This window comes from Vicugna pacos, chromosome 6 (genome assembly GCF_048564905.1).
Source record: "Vicugna pacos chromosome 6, VicPac4, whole genome shotgun sequence".
NCBI lineage: Eukaryota > Metazoa > Chordata > Mammalia > Artiodactyla > Camelidae > Vicugna > Vicugna pacos.
The window spans coordinates 72,258,234-72,279,460 of NC_132992.1; the positions used below are offsets into that span (position 1 = coordinate 72,258,234).

Consider the following 21,227-nt stretch of genomic DNA (forward strand, 5'->3'; position numbering starts at 1 on the left):
GTTGAGCAGAGAACCTGTAGAGCAGGTCTGCCATCGGTGTTTGTGACTAAGTGAGTTAGCAGTTCTCTTCCTCACTTAACAAAGAGAAAATTAAGGTGTAGAGACTAAGAAACAGCCCAAGTTCACGTAACTGATAGGTGGTGAAGCCGAGCTTTGAACCTAGGTTTGACTTCCAAGCCCTTGCTCTTAACCACTGTGGTCACAACAGCAACTAAACAACAGTCATCATTGTATCGAGCACTTGTTATATGCCAGGGACCGTGCTAAGCGTTGTGTGTTTATCACATTTCATCTTCTTTGACCCTACAAAAGTAGGTGGCTTTGGTGTCTCTGGTTTGCACACGGGGAAACTAAAGCTGAGAGAAGTTAAAGTAATACGTCCAAGCCACACCATCAGTAGTGGAGCTGAAATTCAAATCAAAGCAGCTTTATTTCATAACCTGCTGAACTAACTCATCATATCAAAACTCTAGGCCTGTCTAGGTGATTTTGTTTTCCCAGCTTCCTTTGCTAATGCAACTAAGTGGCTGGTGACCACGCCCTCTGGCCTGGACCTCTCTGAAGTGCCTGGTGGTTATTTCCAGTTGCTCAGCAGGGGATTCCTGGCAGTGTGGGGGCATATCTGGGTGAGACTGGCTTGCCTTTAATCCAGCTGTTTAACTTTCCCTCATTTGGATGGAGCCAGACCCGGGAAGTAGGAAGATAAAGATCAAGGTGGACCTTCTGCCTCTGAGTCCATGGATGAGGGAGGGGGAGGGGAGTGGTGATAATCTTCCCCACACCTCAGGAAACCCCCGCTAAAGGGGCAGCATTTCTCATTGGCCAGGAGCCTGGGACCTTTGTGGCAGAGGGTGGAGCTGAAGGTGGGAGGCGGGAGGGTTGGGGGGAAAAGAGAGATGGCTTGGGAATCACACCTGGATTAGTGAGGAGAGCATTCCCTGCAGGTAACAGAAACTCAGAAAATCAGTGGCTTACATAAGTAAGGGATTTATTTTTCTCACGTCAAGAAGTTCAGAGACAGGAAATGCAGGCTGTAATGCAGCTCTTCAGAGATGTAATGGAGGAGCTAGGCTCCTCTTTTTGGCTCGACTAACCCTAAAGCATTGGTTTTTTTGTTTGTTGAATTGTTTTGTTTTTGTTTTTTTGTTTGTTTGTTTTCTCTTGTCATGAGGTGGTTCCTGTTCCTACTGGCATTGTATCCACGTTCTAGGCAAGAAGAGGGTGGGAGGTGGGCAAAAGACAGATGCCTGCTAAATCCGTCCACTTGAAAAAAAAGGCTTTCATGAAAGCCTAGCAGTTCCAACTAATATGTCATGGCTCTGGATCCTATGCCCGCTTCTCCCTAGCAACAAAGGAGTCTGGCAAGGTAGTCTCTTAACCGGATGCATTGCCTCTCCAAGCAAATTGAGGCAGTCCTATTGAAGAAGAAGGGAGAATGGTGTTCAGAAACATCTCAGTTTCTGTCACAACATGTTTCCTTTCCAGAGTCTCCTCCCTTGCTGCATAGACTTCATTACCTTTCTGCAGCCCCTCTCCACCAGCTTCTTGACTGCTGCAAATAGAAATGCCATTCCTAGACCCTTGTTGCCCCAGACCTAGGTCTTAGTACATGGGATTGGGGAGGTATCTGTACTTTAAGTTTTCAGGAACACATAAGAGTCCCCATCTTCATGGATGAAAGGTCACTATAAATGAGGTAGGTGGGAAAATGAGGCAAAGAGAAAAAAAGGAATTCCATAAATGTGTTTATTAAAATGATAAATTTCCTCTAAGCATAATATAAATTTTTGATGTACTGCACCATTTACATGAATCATTGACTATTTGCTTCTAATTATTCTGCAAAAGAATGACTACATATATTCAAATTCTGCAGATTAAGTTGCTATCTTTAAGTTTAATTTTATTACAATACTAAATTCTATTCATGTATGTTGTCTTCTTAAGATTTTGCTCACAGTACATCTGCTTTAAAAACTGAGAGAGGTTATTAATGACCTCTGTTTCATTTAAAGAAAAGCTTCTTTGTACTCTGGTCTTTGCTGAAATTCTCCAAAAAGAATAGTGCTAGAGCCTGGCAGAATTTTCATCAGGTTTTAAAAGCAACAGTAATCAAGATAGGGTGGCATAGGATAGATCAATAGAATAGAATTGGGGGTTCAGAGATAAAGCCATTCATCTATGGCTAATTACTTTTTATCAAAGGTGCCAAGACTATTCAACTTGTGGTTGAAGAGACTCGTGATGCTGGAACAATTGGTTATCCATATGCAAAAGAATGAAGTTGGACCCCTACCTCACACTATATGCAAAAAAATTAACTCAAAATTGATAAAAGACTTAAATGTGAAGACTAAAACAATAAAATTCTTAGAAGAAATCTTAGGAGTAAATCCTCATGTCCTTGGAATAGGCCAACAATTTCTTAGATGTAACACCAAAAAGCATGAGCAACAAGAAAAATTAAGTAGGCTGGACTTCATCAAAATCTAAAAATTATGTGCTTCAAAAGGATGTTATGCTTATTAACACATATGTACCCAATCCATGAACACCTAAATATGTGAAGCAAATATTAACAGACATAAAGGTAGAAGTTGACAATACCATAATATTAGGGGACTTTAGCACCCCACTTATATCAGTGGACAAATTATCCAGAGAGTCAATACAGCAATAGTGGTATTAAATGACACAATAGACCAGTTGGACTTAATATCTATAGGACATTATATCAAAAAACAACAGATATGCACATGGAACATTCTCCAGGATAGATCATGTACTAGGCCACAAAGCAAGTCTCATCAAATTTAAGAGGATAGAAATCGTATTATGCAAGTTTTCTGATCACAGTGGTATAACGTGAGAAATCAATTACAGAAAGAAAAATGGGAAAAGAACAAACATGTGGAGACTAAACAACATGCTACTAAAAAAACAACAGATCAATGATGAAATCAAAGAGGGTATCAGAAAATTCCCCAAAGACAAATGAAAATGGAAGCACAACACTCCAAAACCTATGGATGCAACAAAAGCAGTTCTAAGAGGGATGCTTATAGCAATACAAGGCTTCCTCAAGAAACAAGAAAAATCTCAAGTAAACAACCTAACCAACCACCTAAATGGATTAGAAAAGGAAGAACAAACAAGGCCCAAGTCAGCAGAAAGGAAGGAAATTATAAAAATCAGAGAAGAAATAATTAAAAGAGCCCCCCTCCAAAAAGAAGAAAAAGAAAAGATAAATGAAACCAAGATCTGCTTTTTTGAAGAGATAAACAAAATTGATAACCCTTTAGCCAGGCTCACAAATAAGAAAAGAGAGAGGCCCTAAAAAAACAAAATTAGAAATGAAAGAGGAGAGAGAACATCAATACCACAGAGATACAAAAAATCATAAAAGAATACTATGAACAGTTATATGCCAACAAATTGAACAATCTAGAAGAAATGGACAAGTTTCTAGAAACAAAGAACCTGCCAAGACTGAGTCAAGAAGAAAGAGACAATTTGAACAGACGAGTCACTAGTAGTGATATTGAATTTGTTGTTTAAAAAAAAAAATCCTAACAAGTAAAAGTCCAAGACTGGGTGGCTAGTTTCATAGGGGGCTTCTACCAAACACATAAGGAAGAATTAATACCCATTCTTCTCAAACTGTTTCAAAAAATTGAAGAGGACAGAACACTCCCAAATTCCTTTTACAAGTCCACTTTTACCCTGATAACCAAAACCAGACAAAGACACTACAAAAAAGAAAGGAAGGAAGGAAGAAAGGAAGAAGGAAGGAAGGAAAGAAGGAAGGAAGGAAGGAAGGAAGGAAGGAAAAGAAAAGGAAATTATAAGCCAAATCTTTGAATGTAGATGCAAAAATCCTAAGCAAAATATTAGCAAACTGAATCCAACAATATGTAAAAAGGATCATTCAACATGATCAAGTTGGATTTATTCCAGGGTCACAAGGATGGTTCAACATTTGCAAATCAATCAGTGTGATACAACTCTTGCCACTTCTACTTAACATAGTATTGGTAGTCCTAGCCACAGCACTCAGAGAAGAAAAAGAAATAAAAGGCACTGAAATTGGAAGGGAAGAAATAAAACTGTCACTGTTTGCAAGTGACATGATACTTTATATAGAAAACACTAAAGTCTCCGCCAAAAAAACTGTTAAAACTATTAAATGAATTCACTAAAGTAGCAGGGTACAAGATTAATATGCAGAAATCTGTTGCTTTTCTCTATGCTAATAACTATCAAAAAGGTTTTTTTTAAAACCCACTTAAAATCGTCAAAAAGAACAAAACACCTAGGAATAAACTTAACCAAGGAGGTAAAACAACCATACTCTGAAAACTGTAAAATATAGATGAGGGAAATTGAAGATAATACAAAGAAATGAAAATACATCTCATGTCTTGGTTTGAAAGAATTAATATTGTTAAAATGGCTACACTACCCAAAGCAATCTACAGATTTAATGCAGCGCCTATCAAAATACCCATGACATTTTCCACAAAACTAATAAACTAAATAATCCTAACATTTATATGGAACCACTTAGAAGACCCTGAGTTGGCAAAACAATTTTGAGAAAAAAGAGCAAAGTTGGAGGTCTCACCCTCCCAGACTATACTACAAAGCTACAGTAATCAAAACAACATGGCACTGACACAAAAATAGATGCATAGATCAATGAAACAGAATAGGAACCTCAGAAACAAATCAAGGCACCCATGGTCAGTTAATTTGGGACAAAGTAGGGAAAAATAGGCAATGGAGAAAATACAGTCCCTTCAATAAGTAGTTCTGGGAAAACTGGACAATGACTTGTAAAATGATGGGATTAGGACTTTTCCTCACACCATATACAAAATCAACTCCAAATAGATTAAAGATATAAATGTAAAACTGGAAACCATAAGTTTCCATCAACAGATTAATGGATAAAAAAGATATGGTATATATACAATGAAATACTACTCAACCATAAAAAAGAGTGAAATTCTGCTATTTGGAACAATGTGGATGGAACTAGAAGATATTATGCTTAGTAGAATCAGTCAGGCAGAAAAAGACAGGTACTGTATGATATCGCTTATATGTGGAATCTAAAAATAAAACAAATGAATGTATGTAGCAAACCTAAACAGACTCACAGATATAGAAGACAAACAAGTAGTTACCAGGGGGGACAGGGAAGAGAGGAGAGGCAAGATAGTGGTATGAGATTAAGAGATACAAATTAATATGTGTAAAATAGGTAAGCACAAGATTGTGTTGTTCAGTACAGGGAATTATAGCCATTATTTTGTAATAACTTTTAACAGAGTATAATCTATAAAAACACTGAATCACTATGCTATACACCTAAAACTAATATAATAAGTCAAATATCCTTCAATTAAAAAAGAATTGAATAAAGACCAATACAAAGTGAAAAGAAATATGTATTTCAAAAGGCACCATCAAGAATATGAACAGAGCTCACAGAATAGAAGAAAATATTTGCAAATCATATATCTGGCAAGGGACCTGTATTCAGAGTATGTATGGATCTCTTAACAGCTCAACAAAAAAAGACAGATAACCCAATTTTTTAAATGAGCAATGGACTTGAATAGATATTTCTCCAAAGAAGATTTACTAATGGCCAATGAGCACATGAAAAGATGCACCATTAGTCATTAGGGAAATGCAAATCAAAACCACAGTGAGATACCACTTTACACTCAATCAAAAGACAAGTAATAACAAGTGTTGGTAAGGATATGGAAAAATTGGAACTCTAGAGCATTGCTTGTGGGAATGTAAAATGCAGTCACTTTGGAAAGAGTTTGGCTATTTTTCAAACAGTTAAACATAGAGTTACCACATGACCCAGCAGTTCTCCTCCTAAGTATATATCCAGGAGAAATGAGAACATACGTCTATATAAAAGCTGTACATGAATGTTCATAGCAGCATTGCTCAGTAGCCAAAATGTAGAGACAACCTGTCTTATCAGATCATGAATTGATAATATGATATGTATATACAATGGGACATTATTCAGCCAGAAAAAAGGATGAAGTACTGTGGGTGGAGGGACGGTATCACTCAGTGTGTATTTAGTATGTATGAAATCCTAAGTTCAATCCCAGTACCTCCATTTTTGAAAATGTAATTAAATTATATTTTAAAATAAATAAATAAATAAATCTAACCAGCCCTTCTCCCCTTAAGAGAAAAAAACAAAAAGAAGAATGAAGTACTCATACATGCTTGTAACATGGATGAACCTTGAAAATGTGATGCTAAGTGAGCAAGGACTATATATTGTAAGTTCTGTTTATGTGAAATGTCCAGAATAGGCAAGTCCACAGAGACAGAAAGTAGATTAGTGGTTCCCCTGGGCTAGGGTGAGGGGAGCGGAAATGAGGAGCGACTGCTCATAGCCATAGGGTTTCTTTTCAGAGTAATGAAAATATTCTAAAATTAGGTTGTGGTGATGGTTACACTAAAGACCACTGAGATACACACTTCAAATAGGTGAATTGTATTAGCGTATGAAGTATATCTCAGACCTTTGTAATAGCTGATATCTAAAAAGTAGAAAATGAAACAAAAGGCATTCAATGTAAGCAGTCAAATTGTATTTACGTCTTCAATAGCCAAATTCTTTAATAAATGCTTATTTAGTGGATACTTATAAATACACTAAATAAGGGCTTATTCCTGTTCATTAGTTCAGCAAATATTTGTGCTAGGTGTCTGTCAGGTCCTAGGTGGAAAGATGCCTGGGCTCAGCTCTGCCTCCACTTTTGTGTGCTTCCAAGTAAGGTGGTATGCCTAGGGGACAGCAGCTGTCTCTGTGCCTGGCCTCACTTGCTTTGTCCCCCTGTTTGGAAAGGTGTCGGGTATTTCTGTTGCCTTAGTCAGCACAGAGCAAGGAGGACCTTGACTATAGTTTCAGAGCCTTAAGCTTCACCTCATGCTCCAAATCCAAGACAGAGCAGCTGAGAATGGGGCTAGCCGTGCCGCCAATTGCCTCTCCCCCGTTGTTAATCCCTTTAATTCTGCCTTCCACAAGCACCCCTCCCTTCACACTGCCCTGTTGCCCAGTTGTGATGTGATTGAACAAGTGGTTTTGGCTTTGAAAGGTGATTCTTAGAGACACCTCGAGTGACCCACTGCCCTGGCTTTTCGGGGATGCTCTTGATGTTCGTTATCATCGGGCACCAGAGATCTTTTCTGGGCTAGTAACACTTCCAGTCAAGCCTGGTCTTAACTGGCGCTGACTCCCCCTGAGATCCCGGCCTAGCTGCCAGGGTCAAAAGAGGGAGCAGTATTTCAGTGCTAAGTGCAAACAGTGAGAAACCACCAGTCTCTTGGTTCTTACAGAAGAGTTTATACTCTGACACTTGAGTTATTAAATCACTTTAAAGCATGGCACAACTGGCTTTGTGATGATTATATATATATTACAGGCTATATTTCTGCTTTGCTGTGTCATTCCCTGGTCAAAATGTTATAGTTTATTTAAAAATATATTCATCTCTTTCACAAACCCTGGATTTTACGGTCAAAGGGGGGGGAGGGGCAGGGAACGTGAATCACTTTTCAGTTCTATATGTACACAGAGCCTTAGAATTAAACTAATTCTAATTTCTCCCTTTCCCCAAACTGAAGAATTTCAGTGTCCTAAGATATTCATTACACTTACAAAAGAATGCGTCCTAATGACACGTGGATGGAGAAATCTGGCTGGGTGTTGGGGGGAGGGCGGCAAAAGCTCACGTTGGGACTTACCCTGCCATTACTGTCAGGCATGCCTCTCTAACCACCACCCTGGAGCTCCTGGTGCTTGCAGAGCATGAGGAAAGCCTCATCTCCCCTCCTGGGCTCTCCCCTCATTGCTGTAGGAAGGGGAGTAGCAGGAAATGGAATCTGCCCCGGTCATGGGATTTTTTGAAAGAAACAAAGCATGATCTGATGAAGAGCAGGTTAATCCTGCTATTTCATTTCCCTTTCAGAAAGGGTGGGGGCAGGATTGTGATATGAAGTATTTGGTTTCACATCTGTTCCAGGAATTATCCTCGGCATAAATCCACTTTTCTTTTAAGCATCCTAAAGCATCCCAGGGAGCTCCTCCTCCCGGGCACCCTCCCCGCCCCCACAGTTTATTTCATGGCCACAGAGCAGCTGACAGACTCCCTGAGAGATCATCCTGTCACTGCTACAGAAAGAGGGCATCTCTGAGTCTTGGAAGTCAGAATTTCTGTGGGTCGATTTTGTGTTCTGCTGTCCACAAAGGGTTGAGGATTAAAAAGTCAGTCGCACACCAGCAGTGTGGTATAATGGAAAGTGAACCCAATTTAAAAATCAAAGGAACTGGCTCTTATCTCACCTTGGCTACTATTTGTGTGATCTTGGGCAAGTCACCAAACGTCTTCAGGCACAAAGCCTTCATCTGTGAAATTAGCACAGTGTTTCCCAAAGTGTGTTCTGCACAATACAAGTCTTCACAGTCAAAAAGTTGGAAAGGTGCCATTTACTCTATGGCATTTCTTAAAGAGACATAGTATATGTCTATTCAAAAGCTCTGAGAAATCTTTCAGTAATGAAACTTGTTTTTAACCCAGCATTTCTTAAATTTATCTGACCTGCAACTTTTTTTCCTATGATGCTGATTAACATCTTGACACTTTGAGAAATGAAGTTCAACTCCAAAATGCTGCAGATCTATAATCTGTTAGATATTATGTTTGCCAGGCTCAATTTAACTTTTCAACTTTCAAATCTTATTCATGGGAAAATAAAAAATAATTTCATATGTAGAAAAGTGACTTCTAGTTTTAAAAAGTGAATTTAAGGGCCAAAGCAATTATTCAAACTAACACAGGCTTGTCATTAGGAATTTCGAAAAAGTTTCCGGAACTTCTGTTTTCTGTTTCCACCTCTGAGATGTTTAGCATTCTCGTGTGGCTTTTGAGGGTGTGGTGGGAGTTTTCTATGAATAATTACGTTCAACACACGATTACATGAACGTAAGGAATAACACATGATCCCCAACCTTAATTCAAAGAATAAACATACACACAAGGACAAGCAGAATTTCATTTTTCAGAGTAAGACAAAAGAATGATTATAAATTCATATTTTGACAAATGATAATATATATGGATGGTCTTGTACCAGATGATTTGCCCAACTGTAGGCTAATATAAGTGTTCCAAGCACATTTAAGGCACCCTGGGCTGAGCTATGATGTTTGGTAGGTTAGGTGTATTAAATGCATGTTTGACTTAATCTATTCTCAACTTACAATGCATTTATTAGGATGTAACCCCGTTGTAGCTCTAGGAAGATCTGTATTATTAATTAAATGTCTACTGAGAAGATACAGAGAAGAAGGAATTCAAGGCAGCAGTGTAAGTAAAACATGAAACACAAATTTAAGTAACAACTGGATCAGGGGTCAAATAATATATATGAGGGAAAAAATGTGAAAATAGGATCAAGCAAGGACAGTACTTTCAGTACCTTGAGAAAGTAGTGACTTCACCTGATGTAAATCTTGAGGCTAAATTTAAGTTCTGACGAAGGTCAACCATAGCCAGACAATACTAACATTATTATAAAGCATGGATAATAATAAATCTTGTAAGGAATAAATAAGGGTGGTTTGCTTAATCACTGCATTTGGAGAAATATCCACATCTTTAAAGTGTTAGTCTTTAATAATACTGAGGTTTTGGTGTGAGCGCTCCTCTTTCTCACCTCTCTGAAAGCTCCTTCTTGGTCACTTTTATAAAGCTCTTCGTCCTTTGCTTACCTTGTGAGTTTTCATTCTCTAGAATCCTGCCTTTGGTCCTCTCTCTTTAGTTGTAGCTGACCTCCGTATTTGACAGTTCCAAACCTGTACCTCCCACCAGGGTTGTCATGTGTGACTTCCCAGATTAGTTGTGCACTGTGCAAGTCTGGGGATATCATCTACATAAAACATGTGCAGAGCAGCCCTTCTCCAGCTCAAACTTCTCTCTGGATCTGTATAGCCCAGTTACCTCTAGATGTCTCTCCTGAATGTCTCACAGTTATTCAAACCCAACACATCCAAAACTGTACTCTCAGACACAAGCCCCTTTCGGCCCCTCCCTAGGCACCTTCATTAAAGGGGAAGCCAGAAACCTAAGAGTCATTCTAGCTACTCCCCTCACCCCGCATAGTCAATTGGTTATCACTTATTATACGTTTCCCTTTAAATACCTTTCAGGTCTTATGTCCAATCTCATTCATTTCCTCTGCCTCAATTCAGGCACATAGCACTTTTTGTTTGAAATACTACAGTGTTTTCTATACAGATCTCTTCGCCCTCAGCCTCATTCTCTTTTATCCTCCACACTACTCTTAGTGGTCTTTTAAAAACAATTATAATTATGATACTTCCCTACTACAAAGCTTTCAAAAGCTCCCTTTAAAGTGCAAAATCCTTACGTGGGTAACCAAAGCCCTTCATGGTCTGCTCCCTTCTTTACCCATATTTTCCACCATTCCCCTAACATGTATCTTTAAATAAACTACTTGCTGCACTATCTCAAACTTCTGTGCTATTGCACAAGATGTTCCCTCTTTGTAGAAATCCTGTCTCCCCTTGGCTAACTCAGGCCTAGTTTCCATTCTCAGATCTTGTCATCTCTTCCAAAATCCTTCGCTGACCACAGTACCCACTTCCGTCTCTTACCATCAACTCCTATAAAACCCTTTGCCTTCCTCTGTAATAGAACTTGCTAAAAGATTTTATTTTTATTTTACTTGTTAATCTCTCCCACTAGATTATAAACTAGAAAGATTAGGAATTATATCATTCACCTCTACATCACCAGTGCTTTTCATAGTGCTGGGCATCAGTTTCTATTGCTATTACAAGATTTAACATTCACTGGATAGATCTCTGGACAGTGTTAGATCCACTATGCAATGTTCACATCCTGTAAATTATGGATATTTTAATAACTTTTTTCTTTTTTTTAATGGAGGTACTGGGGATTGAACCCCAGACCTCGTACATGCTAAGCATGCATTCTACCACTGAGCTGTTATCCGCCCCCCCCACCTTAATAACTATTTCTGTACTTCTGTCTGTCCCTTGGACATCTGAGAAGAAACAGAGAAACTCCATGCCATCTTTGTAATCAACTTTTTCCTGCTGTTCAAGGGCTATATTCCTTCATTCACCCAGAAACATATGTGGAGGGGAAATAGGCACATAGTAGAGTGTCTACCTTTAATAAGCTGAAGGTATTAAATCCACTAATTGTTGATTTTAGAAAGTTAAGGAAATTGAAATACACATCTTCCAGAATTGACTCAGTAGCAAACAGCTGGGGTATATGTGCCCATATCTTATGAATTGACCATTTTCAGAATGTGGCTCTTTGCTTATATCTCCTTTTCATTTGTCCCAACATGGCCCCCAAAGGGGAAAAAAATGTAAAATAAAATGTCAGTTAACTGAAATTTTTATTGTTTTTTAAAAATGTTTTTACCCATAAATTCAAAGAAAGATGCAAATAGCAAAATCTATCTGATAACATGGTACAGTAGGGAAAATTCCTGGGCTTAGATTCTATTACCATACCTGCCACTAAGTAACTGTGCAATCCTGAGCAAGTTAGTTAACTTCTCCAGGCTCAATTTGGTCATATGTAAAATGGAAATACATTCATGTAGAAATGTTTTTTGAATACTTGTTATGTGTCAGGTGCTTTACTTGGAACCAGAATTAAAATAGCTGCTATGCCTCCTCCTGGGGTTGCTGTGAAAACTAGATGAAGTATTGCCTGTGAAAATGTTTTTGTTTTTGTTTTTGTTTTTGTTTTATTATCAAGTAACACCTAGAACAGTCTCAATCTTCAGTCATCATTTTTGGCAGAAAAGTACACTAATTTATTTGCAGCAAGGTTTGAAGCAAAGAAAAATTGAGCCTTAACCCCAGTTAACAAAGAAGTTCAAGTAGCCACAATATTCTTTGCCCAAGCATTCCAGCTAAGACAGGTTTTCCTTTGTTGGTACATGAGATTGTTTGTCGTATTAGTTATCTATTGCTATGTAATAAATTTTACCCCCAAATTATGGCTTAAAACAACAAACATTTATTATCCCACAGTTTCGGTGAGTCAGGAGTCCCAGCTTAGCTGGGGAGTTCTGGGTTAAGGGCTCTCCTGAGGTTGTAGGCAAGGTGTCAGCTGGGAGCTGTGGTATTACCTGAAGGCTCAACCGGGGGGTCTGCTTCCAAGCTCACTCACGTTTTATTGGCAGCCCTCTTTCCACTCAGTCCTCTCCAAAGGACTGCTGTATGACCACAAGCTCACATGTTGGAGTTTTAACCCCCAGTCCCTCAGAATGTGACAGTATTTGGAGATAGGGCCTTTAAAGGGAGTGATTAGGATAAAGAAGGCTGTTAGGATGGGCCCTAATCCAATCTGACTGGTGTCCTTATCGGAAGAGGAAATTTGGACACACCAACATCAGAGATGCACTCAGGCAGAGGAAAGACCCTGTGAGGATACAAGAGGAAGAGGGCCATCTTCAAGCCAAGGAGAGAGGCCTCAGAAGGAACCAAACCCGATGGCACTTTGATCTTGGGCTTCTAGCCTCCTGAACTATGAGAAAATTAATTTCTGTTGTTCAAACCAACCATTCTATGGCATTTTCTTATGGCAGCTGGCCTCGCCTGAACAAGCAATACCAGACAGAATGAGAGCGCACCCAAGGCAGAAGCCACAGTCTTTTTAGAACCTAACCTTGGACGTGACATCCCATAACTTTGCCATATTCTCTTGTTAAGAAGTGAGTCAACAAGTCCAGTCCAGGCTCAGGGGAGGAGATTATGTAAGGGCCTGAGGACCAGGAGGCAGGAATCACAGGAGGCCATCTTCAAGGCTGCCTACCACAGTAGTTTTGTTTTTGATAAAGTGAAAATAAAGAATTAAGAGATGGACAAATTGGCAGTTTTTATGGCAAGGTGGATTCAACTTCATCAAATACATGGGCATGCTGACTGATACAATCCATAGACCATACTACCATTCTGTGAAGCTAAGATTGGTCTGATCTGGAAAATACAAAATTTTGACATTGAAGTCAAGATTTTCTGGGAGGGAAAAAGAGCATTTTGTGGACTAGACTGAACAGAAATGGTACAATGAATCCTTAAGCCTAGATCTAATGGGGTGATTCTCAACCAGGGGTACATTCCAAGAAGGAAAAGAGGAGGGGAGGTATCATAAGTTTTTTAAAAAGCACAGTCAAACTATCATATAATTTTGTGTATGCAAAGTGATAAGAAATTTACAGCTTTCATAAAACAAGCTGCAGAAAGTAAAAGGAACAGTATCTTCTTGGCTGACGGGGCATGGGTCATAAACGGTGGAGAAACTGCTCTAATCATTCTTTTATTGTTAACAGACAAAAAGAGGAATATAAGATAGTTAGCTTAGAAATGGGCATGCAATGAACCTTGATCCCGAGAGAGATGATGCATTTTAGAAAGTCCAGTGACAAGTAATAAAAATGATTAGTGGGCTGTATGGATTAGTTTGGAAGATAAATATAAAGAAACAGACATATGCAGGAGCCTTTCGAGAACTGATAGGAAGATCTTTACAAGAGAAGGATGAATGATAGGTGAACTCAAGCTTTAGTTCAAAGGATCCAGAGGACATCTGCTTTGTGGTGATAGTGAGTTGACATCTGATTCCTCAGTAAATACACTGAGTTTCCAATAGCGTTAGCCTCTAAAATTAGTAACATTGTCAGCTTGATTGTCTGTTGTTTGTCTAACCATCAGACTCTATGTAGCAAAGCTGTTATTCCCACACGAAGTCAAACTTCTCACCAACCTCTCGTCTGTATCTTAAATGATGCTAATATGAGGTTAAACTCTCCCTTTGCCTTACAGAGCACTCTGAGAGCTATCACTTGTCATAACATCTGCACATATTAAGCTCTAATAATGTGGCTCCTGTTTTGCTGGAACTCCCCCTTGGGTGGCCCTTTGTTTTAAGAGAGGAAGAAGCTGTTTCCTGTTATCTCCTGGTTGCACAGTAACAAGATGACAGACTGATTCTAGGGTCCGTTTCAGTTTTTCTTACAAAGCTGTGGAGCTAGAGTGAAACCATGGGAGGATCTCACAGGATGACCCACACTAAAGAGATACGTTGGAATTTGAATAATATTTCTGTGGGTTACCTAATGAGTTCTCCTGGAGGAGATGCTTAAGTTGGTATGGAATCGTTTCTGAGATACATTGTTAAATGAAAGATTGTTGTTTTTTTTTTTTTGATTCCACTGTAGGTTATGCCCCTATTTGTGTAAAAGGGGAAGAAAGGATATATATCATATATTTGTTTATGTATGCATAGACTCTTCTGAAAACGATACACACACACACACACACGCCAGTAACAAAGAGTCTAGGGCAGAAGAGATATCTCTAACTCTAAACCCTTCTGTATTGTTTGAGTTTATTTTTAATTTGTACACCGATTACTTTTTAAAACCACAAGTAGAGAGGGTCGAAGTATAGCTCAATGGTAGAGTGCTTGCCTAGCATGCACAAGGTCTTAGATTCAATCCCCAGTATCTCCATTAAATAAATAAAAATAAATAAATAAACCTACTTACCTCACCCCCAAAACAAACAAAAACAAACCCAAATCTAATAAACACACACACACACACACACAAGTAGAAACAGTTTTTTAAAAAGAAAGACCTTGAAGAAATGAAATTTAATTACTATATAAAGCCTTCAGACTCATGCTCTATTTTTTGACATGGAAATTTGAGTTTTCCATTTCTCTCTCCTTTTGTCATCATAGTTTGAAAAATCATGACAGTAGTAATTGCTATGTGTTGAGCACCTGCTGTATCCCAGGTGCTATAGTTTTTATGTGGGTTGGTTTTTTTTTTTCCACTTAATCATCACAGCAATCATGAGGAACATTTCTTCCTGCCTCACTTTTCAGCTGAGACTTGTATAGTCCTTCCTCTGATTCTCTTTAGAAAATAGAGAGGACACAGTTCTAAGATTAACTTTCTTCCAGATGCCTGGCCAGCACTTTGCTCCAGCAAAGGTCAGGGTGGCCCTTCTGGGGGATGCACTGGGTCAGTTGTGCCCTTCGTTTTTCCTCCTCTACTTGTGTTCTCTTTCTCTGGACTTATTATTTTATTATTGTCATAACTTCAGCTTTCAACTTCATTCTACTGAGTCTAATATCTGAGTCTCCATTGGTAGTATCCAGAATATATTTGGTTGCAGTGACAAATCCCAACTTAGAGAGAGCTAAGAAAAGGAGGATTTATCGACTCACATTACTGGAAAGGATTAGTATGGACCCAAGAACTAAGGGTGGTCAGATCTTTGTTTCTCTCCATCCCTCTCTGCCTCATCTTCTTTCTCTCCAGCTTTCTCCATCTTCATTTCTCTTCACAGTTTCCTTAACCTCGCTCTTTCTTCTCTTTACGTGGTTTCTTCCATGTAGTAAGATCAGATGGAGAAGTATAATTTGAGCAGCAGCTCCAGCCTTATTCTTTCCATTTTAATGACTGTAGAGTAAAGAGAAGGCTTCTCTTTCTACGTAAATATATATATAAATCCTAAGGAAGGGCAGTGATTGGCTTGGTTTGGATGACATGACCACCTCTTTAGGCAATTGCTGTGGGCAAGGGGTTGGACTCTGGCCGAGTCTGGATCATCTGTCAACTTTTGTGATCAAAGGGTGTAGGACCAACATTTGTAGTCTGGCCATAATCACCTGATTGGTATAGAGGAGGTAGGAAGCAGTTTCCCAGAGGAAGTGAAGGGAGCTGATGGGAAGGGACAGATGCTAGGCAGACAGAAGCAATAGATTTCCCACTGCTTTCCACCCTTTTAAAATAGAGTACAGGAGACAAAGTATGCAGCAAATACTTCACATAATGCCTGGAGCAGAATAAGAGATAAATCAATATATACTATTATTGACTATCTTCTTTTTAATTGTGGCAAAATACACATAACATAAAATTTACCATTTTATGTGTTGTTTACCAGAAATTGATACATTGTAACTTCATTAAAAATAAAATAAAAAGCCAACATGAAAGAAAAAAAATAACCATTTTAAGTGTTCAGTGAATTAAGTACATTCACATCAGTGTACAATCATCACCACCATCCATCTCTCGAACTTTTATCTTGCACAATTAAAACTCTGTAGCCATTAAACATTAACTCCTGTTCCCTCCAGCCCCCACTCTGGCAGCACCACTCTGTTTTTCTGTCTCCATGAATTTGTCTACTCTAGATACCGCACATAAGTAGAATCATCCAGTATGTGTCATTTTGTTACTGGCTTATTTAATGCAACATAGTGTCCTCAAGGATCATCCATGTTGTAGCATGTATCAGAATACCTTCCTTTTTAAGGCTGAATAATATTCCATTGTATGTGTATGCAACATTTTGTTTATCTAGTCAGCCATCGATGGATAGATACTTGGGTTGCTCTCACCTTTCAGTGGTGTGAATAATGCTGCTGTGAACATAGGTGTACAAATATCTGTTCAAGACTCTGCTTTCAGTTCTTTTGGGTGCATACCCAGAAGTGGAATTGCTGAATTTTATGGCAATTCTGTTTTTAGTTTTTAGAGGAACTGCCATACTGTTTTCCATAGGGCTACACCATTTTATATTCCTACAACAATGCACAACGTTTCCATTTCTCCATATCCTCCTTAACACTTGTTATTTTCTGTTTTTTTGATAGTAGCCTTCCTAATTGGTGTAAGGTGGTTGTAAGCTCTGTTACATTGAACCATGGTAACTGAGAATAATACAAGTGTCACTGACGGAATTAGAGCACTCAGTGATGTGAATGAGTGGGGCAGATAATACTGTTAGTATTTTATTTTTATGAATTCATATTTAGATTTTTTTCTTCAAGGTTTATTGAGATATAACTAACATAGAGCCCTGTATAAGTTTAAGGTGTACAACATAATGAGTTGACTTACCTATGAAATGATTATCACAATAACTTTAGGGAACATTTATCATCTCATATAGATACAAAATTAAAGAAATAGAAAAAAATTTTTCTTGTAATGAGAACTCTAAGGATTTATTCTCTTAACAACTTTCATTTGTAACATACAGCAGTCTTAACTATATCATGTTGTACATTATATCTCTAGTACTTATTTATCTTATAACTGGAAGTTTGTACCTTTTGACCACCTTTATCTAATGCCCCTGCCCCCAACCTCCTGCCTCTGATAACCACAAATACGATCTCTCTCTCTTTTTTTTAATGAGTTTGTTTGTTTTGAAGTATAACTGACCTACACTATGTCAGTTTCTGTTACACAACATAGTGATTTGGTATTTCTACACATTTCAAAATGATCATCATGATAAGTCTAGTTGTAATAGGTCACCATGCAAAGATATTACATAGTTATTTACTATATTCCCCACACTGTACATGACTATATATATAATATATATATAATAGTGTATATCTATATAGAAAATACATACATACATACACATGATTAAGTTACTGGTCTGTTAAGTTCAAACACATTTTAACAACTCTGCATTTTTACCCTCTCCCCTTGTTTCCTTTTTCTGACATCATATTGTACATCTTTTTGTTTTGTGTAGCCCTTAACAACTTATTGTGGATATAGATGGTTTTACTACTTTCGTCTTTTAAGCTTCCTGGTAGCTTTATACATGGCTGATTTACTGCCTTTCCTGTATATTTGCCTTTACCAATGAGATTTTCCTTTCGTAATTTTCATGTTTGTAGTTGTGGCCTTTTCTTTTTTGCTTAGAGAAATCCCTTTAACATTTCTTTTAAAGTTGGTTTGGTGGTTCTTTTAGCTTTTGCTTTTCTGTAAAAACTTGTGATCTCTCCATCGTATCTAAACAAAAGCCTTACCAGGTAGAGTAATCTTGGTTGTAGGTTTTTCCCTTCATCACTTTAAATATATCAGGATACTCCCTTCTGGCCTGTAGAGCTTCTGCTGAAAAGTCAGCTGATAGTGTTACGGAAGTTCCTTTCTATGTAACTTGTGCTTTTCCCTTGCTGTTTTTAACATTCTCTATCTTTAATTTTTGCCATTTTAAGTCCATTGTGTCTTGGTGTGGTCTTCTTTGGGTTGATCCTGTTTGGGATTCTCTGTGCTTCCTACGTACTATTTTAAAAGTCGAATTTGAGATGATGACTGAACATCAAACTCAGAAAAGTCTTCTCAAAAGTCAAGAAGTCAGTGCCAGATGTAGAGTTTAACAATCATCCTTATAGAACTACCAGTTAAAACTGTCCATGATAAATTCTGTGAGGGAAAGGATCTCAGAAAGAGCAATAAAATGCAAATGAGAAAAAGGAGCCAGTGAAAGTATCCATGGAACCAGCCTTGAGAGGAGGCACCTGGATATTTCAGAATCTCAGACAACCACATAGATCAAGAGAGTGGGAATGACTGATGAACTCAGATGCTAAAACAGATGATATTTAATTACCTATGAATAAGATTTTGTTAAATGTCATTTCCATAGGAATACTGCCCTGTAGAGCCCTTGACAATTTTTGGAATGTTTTCATATGGATTATCTCACAGCAATCCAGAGAAGTACACGAGTTATTATTCCTATATTATGAGAAAGAAACCGAAGCTCAGAGAGATTGTCATTTTCCTAAGGTTACTGCTGATACTCTCACTTTCCCAAGATGATCAGTTTTGAGGAAGCTGAAAGCAGAGTTCAGAGATGCCCGAGTCAGAGGAGGTGTGAGGTGTTCCCCACTGGTGCCTAGGCAGCTGGTCATCCCAGCACATGTGCCCTCCTTCAGTATCTCCTGGGAACACTGTCTACTAACCCCTCTCAGCTTCCTCTGAACTACTAAGGAATTTGATTGTCTAGACTCCGGAGCAGTGGTTTTTAACCTATAGGTCATGACCTACAAGTAGGTCATCAAATCAGTTTAGTCACAGCCAGACTCACGAGAGCCAGCGGTACATGCCTCTTCTCAGCCCTGCCTTCAGTAACTTCACGTTGCTTACTTGAACTCAGCTGTGGTGGAAATCAGCCAACAACACAAAGTCGGGGCTTTGGTTTGCTTATTTTACCACAGAGATCCAGTTGTGAAACATTTACTAGCATACCACTAGTTGTAACCGTCATCACTGACTCCCTCCCCCCACGGTGGAACGGAATGGAATAGAAAGAAAAATACCAGAGTCCTTCTATAATGAAAGTACAAATTGTTTTGTGAGACTTTAAGTCATAAAGATATTTATGTGTGTGTTCATATGAGATGTATTTTTTACCACATGTTGCAGTAAAAAAAAAAAGTTTGAAAGTCACTGGCTTAGGGTCCCTTCTTTTACTTTCCTCAGATAATTAAAAGTCTGCTATTCTCCTGATGCTTTGGCAAAGAACTGGTATCCAGTGCCCTTTTTTAATTAATGCCATATCTACTGTAGGAGGAATGAGACTGAACTTTCATCAGGCTAGAAATAAGTCTTCTAAATAGGAAAGATCCCTCTGTACTTCAGTTCTTTTGAACCCAAAGCTATATAAAAATTCATTCTTAAACCTCACTGAAGATTTTCACCAGTGAGCATGTATTTATCCTATAGACAGAAAATAATAGTCATTATTAAATTTCAAAGATTAGAAGGCTGGTAAATTTTTCATTTCTAGAACTCTCCATAAAGAAATTAAATCTTTTCAGGAAGTAAAGAAACTTTTTGTGAAATAAGTTATTTTCCTTTTAATAATTTAGTGATTTATTTTATAAATCCAGATTTTATTTACATGTATATTTTATATAAACATATAAAAGATATTATACTTAATCTTATACAAAAACATACATATCTCAAATGTGCTTAAGTGGATTGTGCTTCAAAACTAGATTGGTGTCAATAGATCATAGAATTAGATCCCAAGGACTTTGATTTAGTTCAGGCTTGCAATTTTTAAATTTTCATAAAGAGGAAGTTAATAAATATCCCCTTATGCAAAAAAAAATAATAAGGCTCTCTGCAAATATGTTAAATGGTGTCTATCTCCATGAGGTTAAAAAAAGAAACCTTTTACTGAGTGACATCTGAAAGTCATTCAAATAGATTTATATCTTTCTATTCCATGATGTAACTATCTTCTCATCTTCGGGTTTGTTGTGATAAGAAAATAAGCCAGAATAAGGCTATCATGGTTTTTACTGGATTATAAGAACTATATATACTTTCAGAAATTAGTTGGGTACAGTTTTCTTAGAAGAATTACGCTTACATGTCTATGTGACTTTACAGTAGAATTCCTTAAAATAGCATTTTATTAAAACTATTCAACACTCATTTGCAAGTAGGAAGTAAGTCTCCCCTATGAATGGATACTTGAGCCGCATCTAAGAGTTAAATAAGTGCCTATATTTTTCCTTAGCAATGAAGAAGGATTTTTAAGAAGGCATAAGAGCTCGATGGTGCTGCCGTGGTCGGTCAGCCCCTTCTCCCATGTGACTGCATTTCAGAGTCACTCGGGGGCTGCCTCTGCTCTGAACAAACCCTTCGCAGCTGTGCCAGTGCCTTTGTGTCAACCAGGCAGGGTTTCATGAAATGGATCTGATGCTCATGTGCGTGTGTTGTTCATTCCTACATCCTAGAACTGTGCCCAGGAAGGTGAGGGGCCAGCAGGTTGGCCCTCACTCCCCAGCTGTCCCTTTCTTCTAATGTCACTCAGGATATAAATAAAGTGATTCATTCATTCTCTTTCTTCCCAAACCAGAATGCTGCCAGAGTGTACTACCAGGGCCACTCAGATCAGTTGGGAAGGCCCTAGGGACAAATCTAAGAGGCACAGTTTTAAGTCTTTGCATTTAGGTAATTTTTAAAATTAGGTTTTAAATTTTATTTCTCTTAATCACTTCAGACCTTGGTGGAATAAAAATACCTCCAGTTACATGTTCGTGTTTGAGGTCTGGGCTTTCTTTATTGGAGTGGAAGTCATGGTGGATTTCAGATGATCTCACTGGAAATGTGCATCCCTTTCCTTCAGACAGCTGACAGGTGGTAGGAGCACTGGTCTGGAAGGTGGATTGCCACCTGTCATACCAGGCCTTTTGCTGTTTGCAGAAGTACAGTCTGTATTGTTAGTGGAAGTCTTTAACTTCTGGAGGAATGCTGCC

General features: G+C 38.2%; 1 protein-coding gene across 9 annotated transcripts in view; it reads left to right on the forward strand.

Moving 5' to 3' along the window:
* TTLL5 (tubulin tyrosine ligase like 5) overlaps positions 1-21,227 on the forward strand; it is a 255,265-nt gene that overhangs the window by 224,622 nt on the left and 9,416 nt on the right. The window contains exon 34 of one of the 9 annotated variants that reach the window (XM_072963453.1): positions 2,206-2,380. The exons of the other annotated variants lie outside the window; for them this stretch is intronic. Coding sequence (XP_072819554.1) covers positions 2,206-2,282 — 77 coding nt within the window. The 3' untranslated portion in view covers positions 2,283-2,380. Of the gene's footprint in view, positions 1-2,205; positions 2,381-21,227 lie in introns of those variants that run through there. 9 annotated transcript variants of the gene reach the window in all.